This window comes from Accipiter gentilis, chromosome 36 (assembly GCF_929443795.1).
Source record: "Accipiter gentilis chromosome 36, bAccGen1.1, whole genome shotgun sequence".
Lineage (NCBI taxonomy): Eukaryota > Metazoa > Chordata > Aves > Accipitriformes > Accipitridae > Astur > Astur gentilis.
In genome coordinates, this window is record NC_064915.1 from 772008 (window position 1) to 799705 (window position 27698).

Genomic DNA, 27698 nt, shown 5'->3' on the forward strand with positions numbered 1-27698 from the left:
GAGTGGGGGGTTGCTGTGGGACACATATGGGACCACGGGCCCGAGTGGAGCTGGGAAAATGTGTGGGGCTGGGAAAATGTGTGGGGCACAGGCTGCGGCGGGGGGGGAGCCCGCCCTGGCCCAGCCCCACGCCTGCTCCTGCCAAGGAATTTTCTCGGCCTCCATCAACAACATGAGGTCACCCGTGGGGGGGGGGGGGGGGGGAACAAGGGGGACCCAGGCGTCCGGGTGGGGGGGGAGGGGGCAGATGATGCAGACACGGGGGGGGGGGGGGGAGGGGGGGTGTGTGTCACAGGACCCCACCCCACGGAGCGCTCCTCCGCCCCAATCCCATGGGATACTCAGGATGTGTCACCCGTGGTCCCCCCCCGCCCCCCCCCCCAGGTGCCCAGTGTCCCCATAGCCCCCCCCCCCCATGTGGCCGATGTCCCCCCCAGCCCCCCCAAGGTGGCCGATGTCCCTCCCCCGGGTCCCCCCTACCCCCAAAGCTCTGTCCCCACTCCACGGGCTCCACTCTGCTGTCCCCATCCCGAGTGACCCCACCCCCCCATCCCCACTGTCCCCATCCTGGGGGGGAGGGATGTGGGTCCCATAGACCCCCCCCAGGTGGCCGATGTCCCCCCCAATGCCACCAGGTGGCCAATGTCCCCCCCCCCCCAGGTGGCGGATGTCCCCCCCAGCTCCTCCCCAGGTGACCGATGTCCTCATAGACCCCCCCCCCAGGTGGCCGATGTCCCGTCCCCCCCAGCCCCAAAGCTCTGTCCCCACTCCACGGGCTCCACTGCTGTCCCCATCCCAGCCAACCCCACCCCACCCCTCCCCACTGTCCCCACTATCCCCATCTCGCCACCCTGTCCCCACTTGTGTGTCATGTCCGTGGACACCCCCCCCCCCGGTCCCGATCCCCCCACCCTGTCCTATCCCCACTGTCCCCATCCCATGTCCCCACTCTCACCTAGTGCCTGGCGCCTCATGGGCACATGGGCCCCCAAACCCCAGCCCTGCCCCCACACCGCTCCCTCACCCCACCCCCCCTACCATCCCGCTGTCCCCGTCCCTGTCCCCAGTATCCCCGTCCTGGCTCCCACTCTCCCCCTCCCTTGGTGTCTCCATCCCCAGCTCCTGCTGTCCGTCCCCCTCCTTCCCCGTGTCCCCGTCCCCCGCTGTCCCCCCTTGTCCCCCGCCCTGCAGCAGGCACCAGTAGCGGCTGCCGGGGCGCAGGAGCTCCTTGGGGGACTCCAGCTCGTGCAGTCGTCCCCCCTCCAGCACGGCCACCCGCTGCGCCCGCCTGGCCAGGGCCGCCTGTCCTGTCACCAGCAGCACCGCGCGCCCGGCCCTTGCGGCTCCGAAGATCTCCTGCTCCACCTGCGGCGGGTGGCATCGTCAGCGGGGACCCCCCGGGTGTGGGGACACAGGGGACGTGGGGACACAGGGGACATAGGGATCAGGGACCCACAGGACGCTGGGATCGGGGACCCCCACTAGGACCAGGGGGTGCTGGGAGAGAGACCCAGGGGACATGGGGACCAGGGACCAAGGACACACCAGGACTGGCGGCCAAGGGAACCCAGGTGCCAGGGACCTGGGGGACACTGGGACCAGGGACCGCAGGGTCACAGGGACATCGAGGAGGGGGACACACCTCCTACCTGTGCCATAGCCCTGGGGCAGGCAGGTGATGAAGGTGTGGGTGGGCACCCGCCTGGTGGGCTGCCACCGTCAGCTCTGCCCGGCTCCACTCTCCCCAGAGTGAGTGGGAGAAGAGCACCGGCTCCTGGGGGCTGACGGCCACCTGCAGTGGATGGGACAGCTGGGGACACGGTGGGGACATGGTGGGGACATGGTGGCAATGTGGCAGGGGACATGGCTGGGATGTGGCTGGGGACATGGCAGGGGATGTGACAAGGATGTGTTTGGTGGGTTGACCCTGGAAGGACCCCAGGTGCCCCCCAAAGTCACCCTGTCACTGCCCCCCTCAGCTGGAAGGGGGAGAGAAAATATAACGAAGGGCTTATGGGTCGAGAGGAGGACGGGGAGATCACACAGCATTTACCGTCACGGGCAAAATGGACTCAACCTGGGGAAATAAATGTAGTTTATTGCCCACCAAATCAGAGTCGGGTAATGAGAAATAAAACCAAATCTTAAGAACACCTTCCCCCCACCCCTCCCTTCTAGCCGGGCACAGCTTCACTCCCGAATTCTCTCCCTCCTGCCCCCCAGCTGTGCAGGGGGACGGAGAATAGGGGTTGGGGTCTGCTCATCCCACCTTGGCTCTGCCGCTCCTTCTGCCTCAGGGGCACGACTCCTCACTCTTCCCTTGCTCCAGCGTGGGGTCCCTCCCACGGGAGACAGTCCTCCACAAACTTCTCCAACGTGGGTCCCTTCCACGGGCTGCAGTCCTTCAGGCACAGACTGCTCCAGTGTGCGTCCCCCGCAGGCTCACACGTCCTGCCAGCAAACCTGCTCCACAGCGCGGGCTTCCCACAGCCTCACAGCCTCCTTCGGGCACCCAGTTGCACCGGCGTGGGGTCCTCCCCGGGCTGCAGGTGGAGATCTGCCCCACTGTGGAATTCCATGGGCTGCAGGGGGACAGCCTGCCTCACCAGGGTCTTCCTCACGGGCTGCAGGGTGGATATTGTGGGATAATTAGAAAAATGGAGACATAGTGAACAAGAGACACAATGGGACTGTTCAATCTGTGAGTCAAAGGCCTCTGCAAGCAGCAGGCCTCAAGGACGTAGCGAAGGCTAACTGTTGCTACAAAGTTTGATGAAATAAGCACAAAAAGCTGAACCAGTTGGGTCTACATGACTGAAAGCAGGACACCAGGCAAGACACAGACAGGAGGAACCATTCTCATGATCAGAAGACCTTATCTAATCAAACTATTGCTTTAGGCGCGTGAACAGCACATGTTAACCAGTCAGTAGATGGCTTGCGCATGGCTATGGTATATAACCGAATGTTACGCAGCAAATAAAGGGAGAAATCGCTTCATCCACAGTATCTGTGTTGGTCCGTTTCTCCCCAGGGCGAGTCTATGGTGATGTGTCATTTCTCCTAGATTGTCACGACGGGAAAGCGCGACAGGATATCACTGAGTACTTGTGACAAGAAGACATCTTCACCAACCTCCAGGCATCTCCCCGACCTGCTTGTCACAGCAGTATGGCATTCCCATGCCTGGGAATGATGCCTGGGACATTGAGGTCTCCGGTAAGAACAAGGGTGACCGCTCCAGAGATTTCTCCTAACTCTCTGTGGAATAACTCATCAGCGCTGGCATCCTGGCTGGGTGACGGGTAGCGGACTCCCACTGCACCATCTCCTTTTTCTTCCATCCTCTAGCCCTCACCTAGAGACTCTCTACCACGTCATCCCAAACCGCAATGGCTGTGCGGTCAAAGCTCTCCTTTCCATCCGGTGTGACTCCTCCACCTCGCCTGCCCTGGCAACCCTCCTGAAGGGCTGAGAGCCCTCCATCCCAGCAGCCCAGGGGTGTCTCCTGCTCTGAGACCATGCACAGGGGCACTGCGAAAAACGTCTGTTCCAAGGTCACACATAAAAGTCCTGAGCAGAAGGTCCTGATATTGAAAAGCCGGTCGAAGAAACTGTCTAAAACTTGTTTTGGAGTTTCAGAAAGCAGGCATTCTTTACTGAAGCGTTGGGTGCATGGGCAATAATTCCACCTAGCGTGCATGCCACAGCTTTAGCACAAACAGATTACAGAGAATAACTAATTGCATATGTATCAGGTTAGTATACATATACATAAAAATGACTGCAATTGATTATCATCGTACTGCCTACATGCCCTCATGCGCAATGAAGGATCCATTTGAGTCGAAGGGCTGCTTTTGCGACCACCGACCCATTTGAAGTTCTCGTTGCCCGTCTTTGAAGTCTTTATGCTTGACCTTGTTCTTTCACCTTGAAGCTTAACGCAGCTTCCATCACATGTGGTCCGTTTTAGCATTGTTCTCATCTAGCGTACAGGAACATCTCATCATAAGAGCAAAAAGTGCCAAACTTATGAGAAACTACCTCTACTAGTTAATGGCTCGGCTATACTTTTGTCTATTGTGTCCATCATAGTGTTAGTGAAAGATTTCTAATAATGATTTGCCAAATCTCACTTTTAGTCACCTAGCAGCAAAACAGTTGCCACAGCTGGTACAAAACATTAAAACCATCAAAATATTTAGAGGTGCCACACAGAACGTACGGGAATATGCCATCGGCCTCCAGCTCCGAGGTCTCAGAGGCGGGTGCTGAGGAGAAGGTACCGGCCCCCCGGCCCCAGGCTGGGGGACACCAGCCCTTGGGGACAGCGGGCAGGAGGGACAGCGGGAGCAGGATGACCCCTACGGGGGACACTGGTCTGAGGGACAGCGGCAACGGGGGACGCTGGGGGGCGCTGGGGGACCCCGGGTGGGGGGTGAGGGGGGTCCCGCGGGTCCCCTGTCGTCCCCCCGCCTCTTTCGCCCTTCTCCCGGCGCGTTCGCTTCGTCCCGACCTGCGGGAAAGCGATCTGCCTGGCACCCGGTGACGTCCGAGTCGAATCCAGGCGGCCATTGGCCGACGGGAGGGAGCGGAGCCAATGGCGGGGAGGGGGCGGGGCTTGAGACGTCGCCGGGTGCGGAAGTGCGAGCGGGGCCGGAGCGGAGCAGAGCGGTAGGACCGGGACCGGGACCGGGACCGGGACCGGGACCGGGAGTGGGACTGGGACTAGGGCTAGGGCGGGGACTGGCGGTCCTCGTCGGGGCCAGGTCATGCCCCGATGAGCGCGGGTGGGGACGCGGGAGGCCCCCCGCTCCGCCGGGCACCGGGACCCCCCTGGACCCCCTTTCCCGGAACGGGGACACCTCCCCTGTAATGAACGAGTTAACTTTGTTCGTGAAATCGGGAAGGGAGAAGAGACATATTGAGCGTTAGCAGATGCCTTGTGTAAATAACAAAACTTGCTTAATTGGTGCGTAAAGGTCACGGGAAGAGGGCAACGGCTATAACTTACTAGCTAAGGAGGGAAAAGAACAACAACTATAATTTACCAGGTAACGGGATGGGCTCCACCAAGACTGCACTTTTCTACATCAAAGGACATTCTGTATCAAAAGACACTCGTCCTTGAGAAGACAGACCGAATCAGCCTAGTGACAGACCTGCACGAATGAAGAAAGAAGCAGCAGGACAAGGCGGAGACTTGCAAGAAAGAGATACATGGAATGTATATAAGAAATGTAACTATAACCTAAAGTTGCAAGCTTGTGGCGGAGCACTGCCTCCCTGGCCGCCCAGCGCTGTTTTGCTCTTTTATCGCTTGCTAATAAATTCGACCTTTTTTATTCACTACAAATTGGCTCCTCCAATTTGTCACGCGCGTCTATAACAAATTTGGTGCCGTGACTCGGATCCAGGTTCTTTGGTGTGGGCCTTCGCAAGCGGGGAGGCGCCCTATCCCCGGATAGCCCCGTCTTGAGGAGGTGCTGCCACCACACCCTGGACCCGCGAACCCCTTTAAATTACGATAACTGAGCAAAAGAACCTGCAGGACCCCTTAAATTTTGTCCCCACAGGATTCCCCTCCCTGCGCTACTTCGATGTTGCCGTGTCAGAGCCCAGCCCGGGGGTCCCCCAGTTTGTATCCGTGGGGTACGTGGATGGGAACCTCATCTCACTCTACAACAGTGAGACAGGGAGGACGGTGCCCCCGGCAGACTGGATGGCGGACAACCTGGACTAGCTGTACTGGGACGGTGAGATCCAGATCGGACAGAGGAATCAGCAGATTACCCGCATCGACCTGGACACACTGCGGGACCGCTACAACCAGAGTGGGAGTGAGTGTGGGACTCTGGGGGGCTGGGACTCAGTAGCACAGCAGAGTTCCTCCCTGCTTCTCCAAGGTGCTGCCGTGTCCCACGCTGCTGCCCCGTGTTGTGCCGGCCCTTCCCTGCCTGGTGTCACTGTCAGAGGGCTCCCAGCCACCCTGTCCCCCGGCCCGAGGGGGTCCCGGCTGCCCTGTACCAGCCCCACAGTGCTTGGGATCCCCTGTCCTGGATCCAGGGGGGGCTTCTGGCCACCCCAGCCCAGTGCATCTCCTCCATCCGCCAGTGCCCAGGACCCCAGTTCAGGAGTGGCCGCCACATCCCAGCCCCTCACCTTCCCCACGGCAGTCTGACGTGCGGAAAACAGACTCCACAATCAGTGAGACTGTAAAGTAGGTGTGTTCATTCAGCGCTGGGCAGCACGGGGGTAGTCCCACCAAAGTCGTGCGCGTCTGATTTGGCAGTTCACTTTAAATTTATACAGTCAAGCGTTACATATACATAGAGTTTCGCAATACGCTTATACATAGGCATTACCTATCCCCGCTTCATATTAAAATTAGCTCTAGGAAGTCATTTCCATAGTCTCCTCTCAACTGCGCTTGCGCAGTGCCTCCTTATGGTGGTCGTCTGGTGGTCGTGAAGATGAAGGCTGTATGTCTTCTTCACGGTGAACTCTTAACCTTCTGTCCCTGTGCAGACTCAGTTGTCCCTTGGCATCTGTCCAAATCCCAAGGCCGGTCTTGGCTGGTTCTTGGAGTCGACTGCTGCTTCTTATCAAGGACTATCTTCTGTCCCAGTCAGCCTCAACAATGCAAACGTTAAACATCACTTCTCATCCCCTTGGGCCATGTCTACCTCTATTGAAACTTCTTTAACTTCATTATAAGCTAGATAATTATTAAACAATTCCTATCTACATTCATAAATCTACTATATCTACTACGGTTCCTTTGGTTCCCCGTCTCAAGTCGAGACCCCCAGAACCAGAGGGGCTCCCACCCCCAGTGTCCCAGGCCCTTGCCCTCCCCATGGTGCTAAGGCCCCCCCATCCCAGAGCCAGAGGGACTTCCCTCAGGCTCACGTTGGAGAAGTTTGTGGAGGACTATCTCCTGTGGGAGGGACCCCACGCTGGAGCAGGGGAAGAGTGAAGAGTCCTCCCCCTGAGGAGGAAGGAGCAGCAGAGACAAGGTGTGACCGCAACCCCCATCCCTGTCCCCCTGCACCGCCGGGGGGAGGAGATAGAGAAAACCGGGAGTGGAATTGAGCCAGTGTCCCATTCCAAAAGTATGGAAAGGGGGTTGGGGGGTGGGGTGGGCAGTGAGAGTCGGATACACCGGAAGCGACACAAACAAGGTGAAATGTTGATATTCAGAGGTTAATTCATGTTATTGCTTACAAAAAGAGAAAAGTGAGAAATGATAGAGAAGGGGGAGAAGCAGCAGAGATTTCCTTAAGAAAAGCAAGTGATAGTCACCACCATGGATCCAGCGGCGTCCTGTTGATCCTCTTCTTCTTCGGTGGGGAGAGCTCTGCCCGTGCTTGCCTAGTACTTGTTTTAAGCAGTCCCGCAGGTGGGCTTTACGGTCGCTTTTTAGCAGTTTTGCTCAAAGTAGGTGGCCCTGGTAATGGCAGGTTGGCCTCGGAGGCTTCGCATGTGGACATCTTGTGTAGGGGGTCGTTCTGTGCCAGATCCCCCTCTAAGTGCCTCGCACAAATCGCTGCTGTTATCATTGGGACTGTTCAAGGATAAGCCTGGGTTTGCTGCTTATCTTCCCACCGCAAGGCCAGACAGAGCATGTAGGCAGAGCCACCATTAATCAGGCAACGGGGAGACAAAGTTCTTACCTCGGTCCTTTACACCACCCTGTGGCTTGACATTGCCTTGGGGGATATCGATGTAGTCTTCTTCCAAGGTGGTGGTTGGAATATAGCCAACAGAGGAAAGCGAGTTCATTAAGCGATTTATCATATATTTCATTAGGCCAATGCCTATCTTTAAAAATACAAAGCCAGTTAATATAGCCATTCTGATCTGGGCTAACCATTTTCCCCATCCAGTAAGTCCCAATGACCTTAGGATGGTAGCAGTCCATGACTCAGGGTTCATCCCATCAAACCAATCGTGAGGCTGCATCGATTGGAATAATTCCCAGGTCTGATCGGCTCTCTCCTTCATCTTAGCTCGAGTGTCCTTGATTGAGGATGAAGCATTCTAAATGGTAATACAACCTTTGGCTTTGGCCAAATTTAACATTCCACATACCCCTTGTTCTTTTAACGATAACATATCTAAGGCTAATCTGTTTTGAAGGGTCATTTGGGAAACCTGTTGGACTTGCACATTTAGTTCCCCGAAGGCATATCTAGTCCAATTACTTAATACGCATACGTGCCGTGTGCTATTTTCTAATACAAAGTAGTGCCGTTCGAGGGTACGTTAAGGGGCAAATATATTTTCAACCATCAATGATACAATTTGTCCCATGGTGTAGTAGTCCGGGACTGTAGGGTTCAGTTATATGGAACTTAGTTATTGGGCCTGAAAATAGCTCATGGTCACAAGACTGTTCCAGGCGCCTTTAGAAGGCCTTGAACAGAATAAATAAGAAGATAGAAGAAGAAAGATCCCAATTAGGAAAACACAGGTGCACATTCCACGATAAAGGGAACTTGGCACAAACAACCTCGATTCAGGGGCTTATCTTGACTAATTGGACTAAGACAAGTCTTGTATGCTTTAATTAACACAACCAATTATGTCTTGTGTTTGTGTGCGTGGACAGTACCAATCACCGCTTATGCTTGTGCGTGTGGACACCAAGTGCTTGCATGTAGTAGCCAATCAAAGTCTCTCAACAACTTAGAGAATTGTATAACAATGATTAGCTAAGCTCAATAAACTGGCGACTTTCATCATCACATTGGTGTTCCGTCATCCGGGCCCTGCACAGATTAATCCCTAAACCCTACACGGGACATGAATTTTTGTGATCGCGCAATCTCACCTACTGGTTGCTGATTGAGGATTTGACAGTGGGTATGACGTGATATCAAGTCGTCCTTATCTATGAGATAATTTGGTGTTGCGTTAAAGGGTAAAGGAATTTGGCAGAAAATACACCCCCTTGTGTTCCGTCTTATCCTCAGATGTCAGAGGGGCAGGAGGCGGCTAGTTTTAGTTTCTGAGAAATGTCCAATTCAGCCCTATAAGTGCGGTCGGACAACAACAGATGCACTTATAGCACACCGCATTCTCGTCTTGGCTGTGTTCACCACACGAGAATTGCCAGAGTCGGGGAGTTTGGTTGCGTTAACGAACTATCATGGCTAGATTAATGAGCAGCGCAGTTTATTAAAGCAACAGGACAGGTTCTTTTGGATGGCTGGTGATAAATACACTGTCTGCAAAGCACGTGCCAATGATAATACGGTCGACTACAAGCACGTTCAATTATGAAAGAAAAGAGCTCTAAAGGATTCCAAGTTTCCCGGGGAAGCACTCACTACAGCCAAGTGTTTGAATCTTACCCAATAGCCGTCCCTATGCAGAGGAAGAGAGGTTCAGCCCATCGACTGATCCCAGAAGTCAGCGATGTCCTCCCAACTTGTCTATGATGGTGTGGTGGGTTGACCCTGGCTGGATGCCAGGTGCCCACCAAAGCCGCTCTACCACTCGCCCTCCTCAGCTGGACAGGGGAGAGAAAATAAAACAAAAGGCTCGTTGGTCAAGATAAGGGCAGTTTAATAAAGTGATAGCAAAGGTCGCGCGCGAAAGCAAAGAAAAAACAAATTATGTTATTCTCTACTTCCCATCAGCAGGCAACGTCTGGCCACTCCCTGGGAAGCAGGGCTTCAGTACGCATAGTGGTTGCTCCGGAAGACAAAAATGCCCCCCCCCGCCTTCCATCTCCCTTCACTTAGCTTTTATATCTGAGCTGACGTCATATGGTATGGAATATCTGTTTGGTTAGTTTAGGTCAGCTGTCCTGGTTATGTCCCCTCCCAAGATCTTGCCCTGCCCCAGCCTGCCATTGAGGGGAGGGCAAAAATGTTGGAGAGGTAGCCTTGATGCTGTGCCAGCACTGCTCAGCAGTAGCCAAAACACTGGTGTGTTATCAGCACCTTTCTAGCTACTGATGCAGAGCACAGCGCTATGAGGGCTGCTATGGGGAGTATTAACTCCATCTCAGCCAGACCCAATACAATCTCCACCCCTTATTCCATACCATTTGTGTCCTGCTCAGGACCAACATAATTTAATACAGATATCTTCTAACCATACTATTGTATTTAATTCTCATTACTGAAATCCTTTCTTACCAACACTTACAACTGAAACTACATACTTGAACCACTTTTATACCCAACGTACAGATTTATACATTCTTATTAATTACTATCCCCTGTCCTTTAAGAGATAGATATTCCATGGGCTTCTTCCACTCCTCCAGATGTTCACACACAGGTTATGACTCGGGCCCCATCCATCAAGATGAGTGGTCAGGACAGGAGATGCAGTATGTTCGATCGTTGGGCACCAACACAGGCTTGGTTTGGGTCACCGATGCACTTGTCTGATTCCTTGCGAAGTTCACTCCTCTGCAGCTCAGGTCATTCCTGCTACAATACTTCCTAAAACATACAACTCACATCACAGTTTATTTTTCCCCCAAGGTTAAACGTCCTTGAGGCACACACTGGGTCTCCCCGTCCTTCCGCATTACCCACCAAGTACACCCAGGTCCCTGAGCAAAGACAATCCCACGAATGGGTTTGCCTTTTCCCATGGGAGGTGCAATCCACACTGCCTTCCCCAGCCACTTCCCCGTGTGCACCACGGGGACCTTATCTCCTCCCACAGTATGTAGGGGTTTTGTTTGGGCAGGACCAGGACGGTTAGCAGATCCTCTAGTGTTACCTAGCCAAGTGGCTTCTGCTAAATTTGTATCCCAATGCTTCCATGTCCCATTGCCTAGTGCTCTCAACATAGTCTTCAACAGTCCATTATATCTCTCAATTTTTCCAGATGCCTGCGGGTGATAGGGTATGTGGTACACCCACTCAAGGCCATGTTTCTTTGCCCAGGACCTTATGAGGTTATTTCAGAAATGGGTCCGATTGTCTGATTCAATTCTTTCTGGGGTACCGTGTCGCCATAAAATTTGCCTTTCGAGGCCTAAGATGGTGTTTCAGGCAGTGGCATGGTTCACAGGATATGTTTCTAGCCAACCAGTAGTTGCTTCCACCATGGTGAGTACGTAGCGCTTGCCTTGGCGTGTTCGTGGCGGTGGTCCAATGTAGTCCATTTGCCAGGCCTCACCATATCGAAAGCCCAGCCACCGCCCTCTGTTCCAGGGAGACTTTACTCTGGTGGCTCGTTTGATTGCAGCACGTTTCACATTCATGAGTGACCTGCGTGATGGCCTCCATGGTCAGGTCCACCCCTCGATCACGAGCCCACCTATATGTTGCATCTCTCCCTAGATGTCCCGATGTCTCATGGGCCCATTGAGCTACAAATAGCTCACCTTTACGCTCCCAGTCCAGGTCCACCTGAGCTATTTCTATTTTGGCAGCCTTGTCTACCTGTTCATTATTTTGATGTTCTTCAGTGGCACGGCTTTTGGGCACGTGAGCATCTACATGACGTACCTTTACAGTCATGTGTTCTACATGGGCAGCAATGTCCTGCCACAATGCTGCTGCCCAGATGGGTTTACCCCTGCGTTGCCAATTGGTCTTCTTCCACTGCTGTAGCCACCCCCACAGGGCATTAGCCACCATCCAGGAGTCGGTATAGAGGTAGAGTACCGGCCACTTTTCTCGTTCAGCAATGTCTAGGGCTAGTTGGATGGCTTTCACTTCTGCAAACTGACTTGACTCACCTTCTCCTTCAGTGGCCTCAACGACTTGTCGTGTGGGACTCCACACAGCAGCTTTCCACTTCCGATGGTTCCCTACCACACGACAGGATCCATCAGTAAACAAAGCCTAACACCTTTCATCTTCTGATAACTCATTATATGGTGGTGCCTCTTGGGCACGAGCCACCTCCTCAGGTGATGCTCCAAAATCTCTGCCTTCTGGCCATTCCATGATCTCTTCCAGAATTCCTGGGCGGTTAGATTTCCCCAGTCGAGCCCGTTGCGTGATCAATGCTATCCACTTACTCCATGTAGCGCTGGTTGCATGATGTGTAGAGGGGATGTTTCCGTTGAACATCCAGTGTAGCACGGGCAATCGTGGTGCCAAGAGGAGATATGCTTCTGTACCAACAACTTCTGAAGCGGCTCGAACCCCCTCATACGCTGCTAGTATCTCTTTTTCAGTCGGGGTGTAGTGGGCTTCTGATCCTCAGCACCCCCGGCTCCAAAACCCTAATGGTCGACCTCGGGTTTCTCCTGGTGTTTTCTGCCACAGGCTCCAGGTGAGACCATGTTCCCCAGCTGCAGAGTAGAGTACATTTTGTACAACTCGTCCTGTCCGGACAAGCCCAAGAGCTACTGCACGAGCTATTGCCTGTCTGATGTGCTCAAAGGCTTGTTGTTGTTGTTCAGGGCCCCATTCAAAATAGTTCTTTTTCCACGTTACTCGATAGAGAGCTCACAAGCTGACTATAACCTGGAATATGCATTCTCCAGAAGCCCACAAGGCCTAGGAAAGCTTGTGTTTCTTTCTTGTTAGCTGGTGGAGACATAGTTGCTATCTTGTTAACCACATCCATAGGGACATGATGGCGTCCATCCTGCCATTTTATTCCCAAGAACTGAATCTCCTCTGCAGGTCCCTTGACCTTACTTTTCTTTATGGCAAAACCAGCTCTCAGAAGAACCTGAATTATTCTTTTTCCCTTCTCGAACACTTCTTCTGCCTCGTTGCCCCACACGATGATGTCATCTATGTATTGTAAACGTTCAGGGGCATCGCCTTGTTCCAGTGCCGTTTGGATTAATCCGTGACAAATGGTAGGGCTGTGCTTCCGCCCCTGGGGCAGTCAATTCCAGGTGTATTGGACACCTCTCCATGTGAACGCAAACTGTGGCCTGCACTCTGCTGCCAAAGGAATGGAGAAAAATGCATTGGCAATACCAGTTGTAGCATACCACGTGGCTGCCTTTGATGCCAGTTCATATTGGAGCTCTAACATGTCTGGTACAGCAGCACTCAGTGGCAGTGTCGCTTCATTCAGGCCGCGATAATCTACTGTTAACCTCCATCCTCCATCAGACTTTTGCACTGGCCATATAGGACTGTTAAAAGGTGAATGAGTCTTGCTGATGACTCCTTGGCTCTCTAGCTCATGGATGGGAGCCAGGGAGTCTCGGTTTGTCCGATATTGCCGACGGTGCACCGTCCTGGTAGCGATTGGCACCTGCTGTTCTTCAACTTGCCGCAATCCCACAATGAAGGGATCTTCCAAGAGGCCAGGCAGGGTAGATAGCTGTTTGATCTTCTCTGCATTTACAGTGGCTACACCAAAAGCCCATCGGTACCCCTTTGGGTCCTTGAAGTACCCTCTCTTGAGGTAGTCTATGCCAAGGATACAAGGGGCCTCTGAACCGGTCACAATGGGGTGCTTTTCCCACTTGTCCCCTGTCAAGCTCACTTCAGCCTCCAGTATAGTCAATTCTTGGCATCCCCCTGTCACTCCAGAGATCCAGATGGATTCTGTGCCCCTGTATCCTGATGGCATCAGTGTACACTGTGCACCAGTTTCTACCAAAGCCTTATACTTCTGTGGGTCTGATGTGCCAGGCCATCGAATCCACACAGTCCAGTATATCCGATCATCCCTTTCCTCCTCCTGGCCGAAGGCAGGGACCCTCTGTTGCTGTTCCTCATCAGAATATTCACTGTCCGATCCTTGCGGTACCAGACCAGAAGTCCCCTCACCAGAATCAAGGGAAGTGTTTTCAGTTCTTCTATGCCTGGAGGATCGCTGAGTGCCTTCTTGGGCCTCTACAGCAACTACGCTGACAGCCTTCTTCTTGGGTGACCCCTTCTTAACAGCTCTCTTCCTTCTCAGTTCACGTACGCGGCCTTCCAGCTTAAAGGTAGGTTCACCATCCCACTTCCTCATGTCCTCCCCTTGGTCATGCAGGAAGAACCAGAGTGTACCACGTGGCATACGCCTTAGGCTCCCTTTCCCTCCGACTGGGGCAGGAGAGGACTGATTTCTTGGAGCATCCCTAACAGCCAAGGCACTGTCCTGTAGGGATGAGGAGACACAGAGATTTTCCTCAAAGTTTTGGAGCCAAGATGACACTTTCTCCACAGTTGCTGTTTCCATATCTGGACAATACGTGGCTGCCAAGCTGTTAGAATATGACGCTGGGGCACCTTGAATCACCTTTCGCCACATGGACCAGGAGTGCACAGGACATCCTCTGGGTCTTTGGAAACTTCCTCGTCATCTAGATCACTGTAGATGACTTCCACCACTGCTAACTCTCTCAGGTACTGGATGCCTTCATCTGCGGTAGTCCACTTTTCTGAGGAATTGACAAGATCTTCCTTGAATGGATATCTTGCCCTCACACTTGAGAGGAGCCGGCTCCAGAGACTGCAAACTGCTGCCTCTTTTCCAATTCCTCTTTCAATTCCCTGGTTTCTAGTGAGGGATCCCAGCTGTTGGGCTTCCTTGCCTTCCAGTTGCTGACTGTCAGCCCTTTTATCCCAGCATCAGAGCAGCCAGGCAGCAATCCGCTCACCTAGCTGGCGGTTGTAATCTTTCCGCAAGTCCCGAAGTTCTGAGGATGTCAGGGACCGGGTAGTTTCCGCCTCCTGTTTAAGTTCCCTCACTCCTTCCTCCAATTTCTTTATCGAAGGACCAGCTTCTAGATTAAGCCTTTCCTCTTCTTCTTCTTCCCTCACTAATCGATGGTATGGACCTGTTGATCTCCTTGTCCACTGTTTCCATTTCACTATTGGGGCAGTTACTGTAGTTGTCGTTGGTTGGGTCCCTATCTCGAGCATGGTGTCCTCAGATGCAGTCTGGGTCCCTGCCTCAACCATGGTCCTCTGAGAGTGTTGAACTATGGCTCGGTAGGCATAGGCCAGGCCCCAGTACAGTGCGAGAAGCTGCTGGTTTTCATTGGGATGGGCAAGGCACCCTTCTATCAGGTGGCGTGTCAGTTTGCCAGGGTTACTTGCCTGTTCGGATGTAAAATCCCAGATTATGGGAGGTGATAACCGTCCTAGGAATCTGCCCAAATCCTTCCATATACCCTGCCACCCAGGGACCGGTCGCTTGAGGGCACATTTCAGTATTGCCTCACCTGAAACGTGTCTTCTCTTATACCAGGACAAGACCAGATACCACAATACCTATAATATACCACCAGTATTAGTTATTAGTATTGAACAGCTCACATAATGGTGAACAAGGACCTCGGGAGCCTGCATAATAAAACCATTCACATCAATGCCTGGTAGGGAGACGGAGATGTGTTCCCTCATCTCCTCCACAAGATGGCTCCCACAACACAGCAGAGCCATCAGTGCCAGGACAAAGCACACAGCCATTATTTGCATTACCGTGTTCCCAAACTCAGCAAGCTAGAGAGAAGCAAGCAGCCAACAAGCTCCATGACCTGCACAGGAGCTTGCCACTTAATAACTAGCTATAGAACACTTAATGCAAAACTGCCGATGTTGAGTCCCGCACTGGGCGCCAAAAAGGACTGTGGTGGGTTGACCCTGGCTGGATGCCAGGTGCCCACCAAAGCCGTTCTATCACTCCCCCTCCTCAGCTGGACAGGGCAGAGAAAATATATACAAAAGGCTCGTGGGTCAAGATAAGGGCAGTTTAATAAAGTGATAGCAAAGGTCGCGTGCGAAAGCAAAGAAAAACACAAATTATGTTATTCTCTACTTCCCATCAGCAGGCAATGTCTGGCCACTCCCTGGGAAGCAGGGCTTCAGTATGCGTAGTGGTTGCTCCGGAAGACAAAAATGCCCCCCTTCCGTCTCCCTTCACTTAGCTTTTGCATCTGAGCTGACGTCATAAGGTATGGAATATCTGTTTGGTTAGTTTAGGTCAGCTGTCCTGGTTATGTCCCCTCCCAAGATCTTGCCCTGCCCCAGCCTGCCATTGGGGGCGGGGGGGCAAAAATGTTGGAGAGCCAGCCTTGATGCTGTGCCAGCACTGCTCAGCAGTAGCCAAAACACTGGTGTGTTATCAGCACCTTTCTAGCTACTGATGCAGAGCACAGCGCTATGAGGGCTGCTATGGGGAGTATTAACTCCATCTCAGCCAGACCCAATACAGAGCTGCCTGCAGAGAGAGCTTGTCTCGCTGTGCTTGCCCACCCCTGGCTCTGGTGGTGGCTTTTCTGGGTGGATGAACATCCTATTTTCTGATACTTGGAGAGCTGCAATTATTACCGAAGTTCTCTAATTTTGAGGTTGCAGCTGATTTCTTCCACGTGTGTACATTTCTTGGCGTGCAAAGTAAAATGATGGTCCCCATCCTCTGTGGGGGCTGTGTCTCCTCACGTGGTGCCTGGGCTGCGCTCGCATCCTCGGGTCAAGGGCTCTGCTGGTTTTGGCTGGGATAGAGTTGATTTTCTTCATCGCAGTCCAGCGCAGTGTGGTGTTTAGGATTTGTGACCAGAACAGTGTTGGTAACACAGCGATGGATGTGAACAATGTTGGCGCAGCATCAAGGCCTTCTTTGTTTCTCATTTGCCTCCCCCAGTGAATATTTGGGGGATGTGCAAGATGCTGAGAGAGGACACCACCGGGTAGATGACCCAAACTAACAAGAGATACTGCAGGCCGTCTCATGTGATACTGAACAATAAAAAGGGAAAAGAGGGTGTTGAGGGGGACTGGCCAGCTTTTCCTCAGGAACTAACTGGGTATTGGTGTTGAGTGGTGGAGGTGGCAAGGTCTGAGGCCACACAGACGGGCACTGAGAAGAAGGTCTCTTTCTCCAAGGCCATGCAGATGGGAACTGATAAGAAGGTCTCTTGTGCTGAGGCCATATAAATGGGCCCAGATAAGAAGGGCTTTTGCTCCAAGGCCACGCAGACGGGCACTGAGAAGGTGTCCTGATATGAGGCCACACAGACGGGCATGGAGACAAACGTCTCCCAGTTTGAGGTCATACAAACGGTCACTGCGACTAAACCAGGGGCTCCACTCTGAACTATAATAGTTGCTCTTGCAGTCAAGGACACCCAGTGGAAGTCCACAGAGTGGACTCTTCCCCTGTGGAGGGGCAGAGGCAGAACAACCTGGTCCCTATCTTTGAGCAGGCTGTGAGATACAGGGAACGATTGTGTCTGTCAGCCAGGTGAAGACATTTGCTCCCTGGTTGCTCTGATGCTGGGATGGTGAGGCTTGACAGGCTGGAACTAGAAGGTAGGGAAGCCCAGCAGCTGGCATCCATTGCTAGGGACTGTGGGATTGATGGATTGGAAGAGGGGCAGCCACCCATCGCCTCTGGAGGTGGCTCTTATGAGTGTGAAAGCAAAGTATCTACTCAAGGAAGATCTTGTAATCCAGCAAGGTCAGTGGTCTACCTGAGAGAAACATATCTGGTACCTGAGGGCATTTGTGGCAGTCCGCAGTGACCTGGACAATGATCAGGCCCCCAAAGATCAGGATGGCATCCAGTGCACAAGGTTTCTCTGGCAGGTCTTTGTACGGAGCACACCGAGGTGCACCAGCAACCCGGCTGTGATGGACTGAGCAGACATCGAGGTACCAACTGCCCATGGACTGGTCTGCCAGCTGCAGCAATTCAAGGAGGACCTGTGTTGCCTCTCGCCACCATGGGGGTTTTTTTCTCAGCTGTGGACAGATTGTTCCCCAGGGTCCAGCCACTCAAAGAGAAGATGGAGAATCTCCCTCCTTATGCCTACAGGCCAGCTTCTCGGTTACCAAGAGCCTGCTTATTGCAACGGGGCCGTGGGCGCGCACCATGTGCCACCCGGGAGGCTTCTGTCTGCATGATCATGGGGAGGACACAAGGAAGTGGGACGGTGCACGTACTTCAGTCCTGGAAGCCCATGGACAAGAATCGTGGGGGAAAAACAGTGGCGAAAAAGGGAGCATCCAGGAAGATTGCTGCTCCAGTGGCTGTCGAGCATTTCCCCAGGTGCAGTAGATGGGCTGAGGACACCTCTCCCCCTTCTGATCCTGATTCTGTGGACTTATGTCCATATGGGGTCAACCCTCATGCCCAGTACCTTGGAAGGAACTTGCTGGACCAGGGTATGATCGTACCTGTGACTAGTCGTAGAATCATTTATGTTGAAAAAGACCTTCAAGATCATCGAGTCCAACCATCAACCATGCCCACTAAACCATGTCCTGAAGTACCCCGTCCACTCGCTTTTTGAATGCCTTCAGGGATGGTGACTCAACCACTTCCCTGGGCAGCCCATTCCAATGTTTGACAACCATCTCAGTAAAGAAATTTTTCCTAATATCTAACCTAAATCTCCCTTGCCTCAACTTGAGGCCATTTCCTCTCGTCCTATCTCCAGCCACCTGACAGAAGAGACCAACACCCACCTCACTACAACCCCCTTTCAGGCAGTTGTAGAGAACGATAAGGTCTCCCCTCAGCCTCCTCTTCTCCAGACTAAACAGCCCCACTTCTCTCAGCCACTCCTCATCAGACTTGCGCTGCGGTCTCCTCACCAGCTTCGTTGCCCTTCTCTGGACACGCTCCAGCACCTCAATGTCTTTCCTGTAGTGAGGGGCCCAAAACTGAACACAGGACTCGAGGTGAGGCCTCACCAGTGCCGAGCAGAGGGGAACAACCACCTCCCTGCTCCTGCTGGCCACACTCTTTCTGATACAGGCCAGGATGCCGTTGGCCTCCTTGGCCACCTGGGCATGCTGCTGGCTAATATTCAGCCGGCTGTCGACCAGCACCTCCAGGTCTTTCTCTGCCGGGCAGCTTTCCAGCCACTCTTCCCCAAGCCTGTAGCGCTGCATGGGGTTGCTGTGACCAAAGTGCAGGACCCGGCACTTGGCCTCGTTGAACCTCATACAAATGGCCTCAGCCCATCGATCCAGCCTGTCCAGATCTCTCTGTAGAGCCCCCCTGCCCTCAAGCAGATCGACTCTGCCTCCCACCTTGGTGTCATCTGCAAACTTGCTGAGGGTGCACTCGATCCCCTCATCCAGATCATTGACAAAGATATTAAACAGAACAGGGCCCAATACTGAGGCCTGGGGAACACCACTTGTGACCTGCCCCCAGCTGGGCAGGGGAAAGGGACAAACAGATTCCATGGCCTGGCACATCAGACCCCTGACTTGGAAGTAAGATACTTCAAGGAAGTGAAGATACTTCAAGGATACAAAGAGGCACTGATGGGCCACTGTAGATATGGAGATGTATCCCACGGGATTGTGCCCAGGTGGCCAAGGCAGCCAAGAGCATCCTGGCTTGTGTCAGAAATGGTGTGGCCAGCAGGACTAGGGAAGTGCTCGTCCCCCTGTACTCGGCACTGGTGAGGCCGCACCTCGAATACTGTGTGCGGTTTTGGGCCCCTCACTACGAGAAAGACATGAGGTGCTGGATGGTGAGTCCACCACTTCCCTGGGCAGCCTGTTCCAGTGCCTGACAACCCTTTCAGTGAAGACATTTCTCCTAATACCCAATCTAAACCTTCCCTGGTGCAACTTGAGGCCATTTCCTCTTGTCCTGTCTCACCTTGAACACTCCCAAAGATGGGGTGTCCATGACTTCCCTGGGCAACCTCGTCCAGCCTCATCGTGAAACATTTCTTATGTCCAATCTCGATCTCCCTTCTTCCAGTTTCAAACCACGGTGCTTGTCCTGTCACTACAGGCCTTGGTGAGAAGTCTCTCTCCATCTTTCATCATTTGAGGGATGCTGGAGAAGTCAAAGCCACCCAGCTGGCCCTAGACCTTGCTGCCTGAGAAACGTGGCCAATTCTCTGTCTCCCTACTGACTGGTAGAGGGTGGCCAATGGCCTGTGGGGTGGCTACAGCGATGGTTGCAGAGGTAAAGCCCTCTGGGCTGCTGTGTTATGGCAGCAGGACCTTGCTGCTTGGGTAGAGCCCCATCACGTCGATGTCCGAGAACCACGTCCCTGGAGAACATCAATGCAAGGAGCAATTAGACCAGGTGGCAAAAAATTGGAGTTGTTCAGGTAGACCTGCACTGGGAATGTCATTGTGAGCTGTTCACAGCTCAATGGGTGTGTGGATATTGGGAGAGAGACAACATATGGGTGGGCTGTAGAATGATTGCTGGAGGTGACTTATCAATATGACAGCCCCCCCCCCCCCACCTCAAGCGAAGGTCAACCTCCAGGCTGGAATGCAGTGGACATGTAAAGAATCGTTTCCACGGTAGTTCCCTGAGGAACATAACCTGCAACTTTAGATGTCAGCAACACCAGGGGAGCTTGGTGTGCCGACTCTGCAAAGTAACACGGAGGGTGGAGAAGAGTCGAGATGCTGTGGCCAGGCCCTGTGATTGCAGGAATAGGGAACTGGAACGATAGGAACAAGAACGGTTGTTCCCTGCATTGAATCCACTGAAACAAGGAGGTAAAATAATGGGGGTTCTGTCGAGCTAATGCCCTACTTCTGATTTATATCATGTGCCCAGTTCTGGGGTACTGACATGTAACATCAGGTCCTTTGGGTGAACTTTGCTCATTATAATAGATAAACACACCTCCATCCCAGAAGTCACCCACTTCCAAGGTGCAACAACCCCCCCCCCCGGAGCACATGCTCTGAATTTTCTCTAGCATACACCTTTAAAAGCAAAGCGAGAGAACTTTATAGCAATCAAAGTAAAGGTATGTATGACTAGAGTCACTGAACATACACCTAAAAAAAAAAAAAAAAGGATAAAAAGACCCCAAAAGACGAAGACTGTTAGGGAAGACACCATCACAGACAAGTTGGGAGGACATCGCTGACTTCTGGGATCAGTCGATGGGCTGAACCTCTCTTCCTCTGCATAGGGACGGCTATTGGGTGAGATTCAAACACTCGGCTGTAGCGAGTGCTTCCCCGGGAAACTTGGAATTCTTTAGAGCTCTTTTCTTTCATAATTGAATGTGCTTGTAGTTGACTGTATTATCATTGGCACGTGCTTTGCAGACAGTGTATTTATCACCGGCCATCCAAAAGAACCTGTCCTGTTGCTTTAATAAACTGCGCTGCTCATTAATCGAGCCGTGATAGTTCATTAACACAACCAAACTCCCTGAGTCTGGCAATTCTTATGCATTGAATGTGGTTAAGCTGAGAGTGCAGTGTGCTATAAGTGCATCCGTCATTGTGCTACCGGACTTACAGCGCTGAATTGGACATTACTCAGAAAAAAACCCTAACCGCCCCCTGCCCTTCTGACATCTGAGGACAAGCTGGAACGCAAGGGGGTTTATTTTCTGCCAGATTCCTTTACCCTTTAATGCAACATGGGCTCGCGATGGAGGGGTGGCCCTGACCCGATCACTGCAGCCATTGCGCAGGTCTTTCATCGCCGTGAACAATGCGCCGGCCTGAAGCAAGTGAATCCTCCGTGGGACAGTTGGCTGCGCTATTCGTAAGGGGGAGGCCAGCAGATTAATTATATCACACCGAGTCCAGCGCCACACACTTCTCATGGTGACAGCGACACCAGAGGGTGAGCACATGGCTTTGGTACCCAAGACCCCGCAGCCGGGCTGGGCAGCTCCCCAACCTGATCTGGCTCCTCTCTGGAGCAAATCTGCTTTATTTCATGCAAATTTCTTTCCCAACAGGGGCAAAGCCTCCCTCCCCCCACCCTGGCCACCCCATTGCTGCCCCTATCCCTGCACCTCCATGCCTGCAGCCCTTTCCACCCTCCACCCCCCTCCCGCAGCTCCAGGATCCCCCAATACATTCTGGGTACAAACAGAAGAATTTATTTCAACCTCTGTGTCCTCCAGCCAGCTCTGCTGGTCATCAGCCATGCTGGCACCCAGTGGCACCCCAGTCACCGTCACACAGCAGGGATATGGCAGTGTGCCCAACCTGGCACCTGTGCTCCCCTTTACAGATGTCATGGTCGCTTGTCACATCTTTCGGCGTCCCCATCCCTGCTCTCACTGTCCCGATCCTGGTTTGTGGTGTCCCCATCCCTGCTCTTGGCGTCCCCATCCCATCTCTTAGTATCCCCATCCTGGCTTCCACTGTCCCCATCCCTGTCCCCAGTATCCCCGTCCTGGCTCCCACTCTCCCCCTCCCTTGGTGTCTCCATCCCCAGCTCCTGCTGTCCGTCCCCCTCCTTCCCCGTGTCCCCGTCCCCCGCTGTCCCCCCTTGTCCCCCGCCCTGCAGCAGGCACCAGTAGCGGCTGCCGGGGCGCAGGAGCTCCTTGGGGGACTCCAGCTCGTGCAGTCGTCCCCCCTCCAGCACGGCCACCCGCTGCGCCCGCCTGGCCAGGGCCGCCTGTCCTGTCACCAGCAGCACCGCGCGCCCGGCCCTTGCGGCTCCGAAGATCTCCTGCTCCACCTGCGGCGGGTGGCATCGTCAGCGGGGACCCCCCGGGTGTGGGGACACAGGGGACGTGGGGATCAGGGACCCACAGGACGCTGGGATCGGGGACCCCCACTAGGACCAGGGGGTGCTGGGAGAGAGACCCAGGGGACATGGGGACCAGGGACCAAGGGCACACCAGGACTGGCGGCCAAGGGAACCCAGGTGCCAGGGACCTGGGGGACACTGGGACCAGGGACCCAGGGGCTGACGGAAACAGGGGACCCAGGGGGACTCGCAGCGACCAGGGTGCTGCCAGACAGGGGACCTGAGGGGACACGGCTGTCACCTCCTACCTGCAGCTGGCTTTCGCTGTCCAGGGCACTGGTGGGCTCATCAAGGACGAGGACAACGGGGTTCCTCACCAGGGCACGAGCGATGGCCACCGCCTGCCGCTGTCCCCCAGAGAGCTGCCCCCCCAGCTCGCCCACCTCTGCACGAGATGGGGCTCAGGATGGGGACACGGGGACATGGGGATGGCGACGGAGAAGGGGGACACATCTCCTACCTGTGTCATAGCCCAGGGGCAGGCGGGTGATGAAGGTGTGGGCACCCGCCTGGCGGGCTGCCACCATCACCTCTGCCCGGCTCCAGCTCCCCGGTCCGTAGGCGATGTTGGCGTGGAGCGAGCGGGAGAAGAGCACCGGCTGCTGGGGGACGACGGCCACCTGCGGCAGAGGGGACGGCTGGGGACGCAGTGGGGACGTGGCACAGAAAGCTGGGGAGGGATGTGGCAGGGGACGTGGTAGGGAGATAGAGGGGTCAGACGAGGACGCGGGAGGGATGCAGCGGTGAAATGGCAGGGACATTGTGGGGATGGCCAGGAACACTGCTGGGGACATGGCAGGGACGCCTGGGGACACAGTGGGGACACGGCGGGGGCACAGTGGGGATGGCTGGGGACACTGCTGGGGACATGGCAGGGATGGCTGGGGATGCACTGGGGACACGTCGGGGACAGCTGGGGATGTGGCAGGGACATCTGGGGACACAGCAGCGATGCGTTGGGGACATGGTGGGAATAGCTGGGGACATGGCGAGGGACGTGGTGGGAGAAGTGGTTGGGACATGGTGGGGACGTGGCATGGACACGGGAAGGATGTCTGGTGACACGGGGTGGTGGCGGGGCCACAGTGGGCACAGCTGGTGACATGGGGGGCTGGCAGTGGGCCACCCATTGGGGACAGCTGGTGACATGGGGTGGCAGTGGGGACCTACTGGGGACAGCTGCTGGGACGGGGGCGTGGTTGGGCAGGACCCATTGGAGATAGCTGGGGACACAGGGGGTGGCAGTGGCGACCCGCTGGGGACATCGTGTCACAGGGTGGTGGTGGCACCTGGCAGCGCTGGTAGGGGTGCTGGCAGGCAGGGAGGGGGTGACCATCCAGCAGCACCCGTCCGGACCCCGGCGGGCGCAGGCACAGGACCAGGGACACCAGGGTGCTCTTCCCTGCCCCCGGGGGGGCCACCACCGCCAGCACCTCCCCGGGCCGCAGCTCCAGGGACACGCCCTGGTGGAACGGACAGAGGTGACGCCCCCGTGTCCCCTCCCCCAGTGTCCCCAGCCTGCGCCATGCCCTCCCCACCACCTCTGGGTCCACAAGCCATGTCCCTATGCCCTCCCCATGTGCCCCTGCCGTGTCCCCACTCCCTCCCCTCCTCATCCACATCCCCATGCCCTCCCCACTGTGTCACTGTGTCCCTCCGCCATGTCCCCACTCCCTCCCATCACCTCTTGGTCCCCATGCCCTGTCCCAATGCCCTCCCCACTCTGTCCCCACACTCTCCACACCACATCCCCATGCCCTCCCCACCGTGTCCACCTGCCACGTCCCCGCCATGTCCCCACACCCTCCCCTCCCCACCTTCTCGATGTCCCCATGCCCTCCCCACCGTGTCCCTGTGTCCCCATGCCATGTCCCTATGCCCTCCGCACCTTGTCCCCATGCCCTCTCCCCCGCATTCCCCCATCGAGTCCCTGCGTCCCCCGCTCTGTCCCCATGCCCACCTTGAGGATGGGCTCTTGGTGCTCGGGGTAGGAGAACCAGACATCCTCAAGCTGGAGGTGGCCCTGCACGATATTGGGTTCCGGCTTCTCCGTGGGTGCCACCTGCTCCTCCTGGTCCAGGAACTCAAAGATCTTCTCTGAGGATCCCACAGCCTTCGTCAGGTTGGGGTAGTATTGGAGCAGGACCTGAGGACACAGAGGGGACATGGCTGGGAGAGCATGGGGACATGGGGAACAAGCATGGGGACACCACTGGGAGGGTGTGGGGACGGGGAGGACACAGGGACTTGGTGGGTGGGACATGGGAGGGCACAGGGACATGGTGGGACAAGCGTGGGGACGTGGCAGAGAGACTACGAGGACACAGCAGAGGACACAGGGACGTGGTGGGGAGGGCATGGGGACATGGGTGGCCATGGGGACACACTGGGACTGGCACGGGGACACAGTGGGGAGGGTGCAGGGACATGGGGAATGGGCTTGGGGACACAGTGGGGAGGACGCTGGGGACTTGGTGTCCCCATGGGCTTACCTCCAAGGCCTCGGTGAAATTCATCTGGTAGATGAGGAAGGTGACAAGGTCCCCGGTGGTGATGGTCCCTGTGGCCACCAGCTGTGCCCCGTAGCAGAGGAGCCCCAACTTCAGGGCCAGTGCCGAGAACTGGGGACATGGCAGGGAGGTCACCGCTGGGGGATACTGCCGGGGGGTGTCCCCATCACCCTCCTCACCGCAGCCACCTCTCTGCAGGGACACCGAGGTCCCAGCCTTGCTCTGTCACCTCCCCTGTGCCATCACGTTCCCTCCATGTCCCAGATATGTCATATCCCCCACGTCACCAAGCCCCTGTGCCCCAGAGCCCCTGCCCTGCCATGCCCCGTGTCCTGATGTCCCCACATCATGTTCCCTAACCCCGTGCCACCATGTCCCCATGTCCCCTAACCATCACACCATCATGTCCTTTAGCCACATACCACTGCATCCACGTCCCCTGTCCCCGTGCCACCATGTCCCCTTGTCCTCCATCCCTGTGCCATTATGTCTCCCAGCCCCATGCCACCCCATCCCCATGTCCCCCAGCCCCATGCCACCATGTTCCCATGTCCCATCACCCCCATGCCATCACATCTCCTATCCCCATGCCACTACATCCCCATGTCCCCTGTCCCCAAGCCACCCCATCCCCATGCCACCCCATCCCCATGTCCCACCATCCCCATGGCATCAACTCCCCCAGCCCCTGTGCCACCCCATCCCCCACATCCCCCAGCCCCATGCCACCCCATCCCCATGTCCTCCAGCCCCATGCCACTGTGTCCCCATGTCCCCCAGCCCTGTGCCATTATGTCCCCCATGCCCATGCCACCACATCCCCATGCCCCACTGCTCCCACACCATCAATTCCCCCAGCCCCTGTGCCACCGTGTCCCCCGTCCCCATACCCCACTGGCCCAGATGGTGGCCGCGTAGATGGCCGCTCCCTTCCTCTCCAGCTGATAGACGTGACGCAGGCGCTGGTGGTACCGCTCGGCCGCCCCGGCCTCATGAGCGAAGCTGCGGACGGTGGCCATGCCCTGGAAAGTCTCCACTGCCACCCTGGTGGCACCCGCCAGCCCCTCCTGCACCTGCCGTGACAACCCCTGGGGACAGCGGTGTCACCTCAGGGCCGGTGGGCGCAAAGGAGGGGGGACGGGGGAGTGGGGAGGGGAGAGCGAGGATGGGGAGGGGAGAGTGGGCACGTGGAGGTGACAAGGGGTGCAGCGAGGGGACGGGGGCACAGGGAGGGGACAATGGGCATGGGGAGGTGACAAGGGGCACAGCGAGGGGACAGGGCGCACAGGGAGAGGGTGGTGGGCAGGTGGAGGGGACAGCAGGCACATGGAGGTGACAGTGGGTGCACAAAGGGGACAGTGAACACATGGAGGGGACAAAGGACCCATATTATGTGTCCTCCCCCCGGTACCTGCTGGATCTTGCCGATGCCCCGGGGCAGCAGTAGGAGGACGGGCAGTGACAGGAGGGTGACAAAGGCCAGGTGGGGTGACAACCATGCCATGGTGACCAGGAGACAAACGCCCCGTGCCAGGTACCACAGCAAGATGTTGAACACCTCGGCCACCGCCGAGTGGGTGGCCTCCACGTCCCCCGTCACCCGCGCCGTCACTGCCCCAGTCCCCATCGCCTGCAGGGAGGTGACATCCCATCGTAGGATGGCGGCGAAGACACGCCGTTGGAGACGTCCCAACACCCGGCTCAATGTCCCCGTGTACGTGACGTCACAGGCAAATTCGGTGACAGCGCTGCGGTGGTAGCACCAGAGTGGCTTAGCGTGGGGACATGCATGTCACCCATCACCCTGTGTGACATTCCCGGTGTCACCGTCCTACCTGCTGAGCCCCAGCACGGCCATGGACCGGGCGGCTGCCACCTCGTCCTCGCTGGCCACCCAGTCGGTGATGTGCCCCATGAAGTAAGGGACAGCCACCTCCCCTGCCAGGTCGGAGGAGGGGTGGACATGGCGTTAGGGTGACGGCCCCCCCCCCTCCCCCCCAGGTCTGTGTCACCGTCACCCACCCTCCAGGGTGATGGGGACCCCACAGTGTGACCTCAAGGGGGATGTGGATGCACCCACCAGCCCTCCCCCATCCCACTGGGTGCTGCCCCCCCAAACTGGGTGCTGCCCCCCCTCTGGTACCGAGGACCGAGGCCGTCATCAGTGCTGCCACCACCGCGCAGCGCCAGCGCTCGGGGGTCAGCAGGGTCAGGAGCTGCTGGGTTGGGGTCACCCCCATCGCTGCTCCGGTTCGGTCCCAGTGTCACCCAGTCTGCTCCGGTTCTGCTCCGGTTCAATCCCAGTGTAATCTGGTGTGCCTCTGGTCTGCTCTGGTCTGGTCTTGGTGTCACCCGGTGTGCCCCCGGTCTGCTCTGATTCTGCTCCGGTCCGGTTCCAGTTCTGCTCTGGTTCGGTCCTGGTGTCACCTGGTGTGCCCCCGGTTCTGCTCCTGGTGTGCCCCACTCCAGTCCTGGTGTACTCCTGGTGCCGGTGTCCCTGCTCCGGTTCTGCTCCCGGGTCTCTTCTCCCTAGTCCCAGTCCTGGTCTCTCTCCCTATCCTGGTTCCAGTCCCGATCCCAGTCTCTGTCCCGGTCCCTCGGTCTTGGTCCTGGTCCCGGTCTCTCTCCCGGTCCCGGTCCCGGTCTCGGTCTCGGTCTCTGTCCCGGTCTCTGTCCCGGTCCCAGTCTCGGTCCCGGTCCCAGTCTCTGTCCCGGTCCTGGTCTCTGTCCCGGTCCTGGTCCTGGTCTCGGTCCCGGTCCCGGTCAGTCCCAGTCTCGGTCTCTGTCCCGGTCTCG

General features: G+C 55.9%; 1 protein-coding gene across 13 annotated transcripts; it reads right to left on the reverse strand.

Moving 5' to 3' along the window:
- Window positions 1-6211: 6211 nt before the first annotated feature.
- TAP1 (transporter 1, ATP binding cassette subfamily B member) lies at window positions 6212-27232 on the reverse strand. 13 transcript variants are annotated; one of them, XM_049792822.1, is made up of 14 exons: window positions 27046-27232; window positions 26738-26840; window positions 26314-26650; window positions 25793-25990; window positions 24885-25013; window positions 24353-24538; window positions 23682-23855; window positions 22853-23012; window positions 22641-22777; window positions 21250-22320; window positions 9363-19915; window positions 7680-8899; window positions 7309-7570; window positions 6212-6636 (listed from the first exon to the last, which is right to left on the reverse strand). In XM_049792822.1, exons 1-10 carry the CDS (start codon window positions 27140-27142, stop codon window positions 21871-21873), a joined length of 1971 nt encoding a protein of 656 aa, XP_049648779.1. In that variant the 5' UTR covers window positions 27143-27232; the 3' UTR covers window positions 6212-6636; window positions 7309-7570; window positions 7680-8899; window positions 9363-19915; window positions 21250-21870. The 13 variants fall into 13 exon arrangements, with proteins under 13 accessions (XP_049648779.1, XP_049648785.1, XP_049648781.1 ...); XM_049792828.1 differs by having other exon boundaries at window positions 9363-9520; window positions 15113-22320; XM_049792824.1 differs by having other exon boundaries at window positions 9363-14987; window positions 15113-22320.
- Window positions 27233-27698: the final 466 nt, after the last annotated feature.

Coding starts and splice junctions, on each gene's coding strand:
- TAP1 (XM_049792822.1), bottom strand. CDS start 27,142: ATGGGGGTGACCCCAACCCAGCAGCTCCTGACCCTGCTGACCCCCGAG. Junction 25,991..26,313: donor GCATCGGCAAGATCCAGCAG/GTACCGGGGGGA, acceptor CGCTGTCCCCAG/GGGTTGTCACGGCAGGTGCA. Junction 23,013..23,681: donor ACCCCTACCAGCGCTGCCAG/GTGCCACCACCA, acceptor CCTCTGCCGCAG/GTGGCCGTCGTCCCCCAGCA.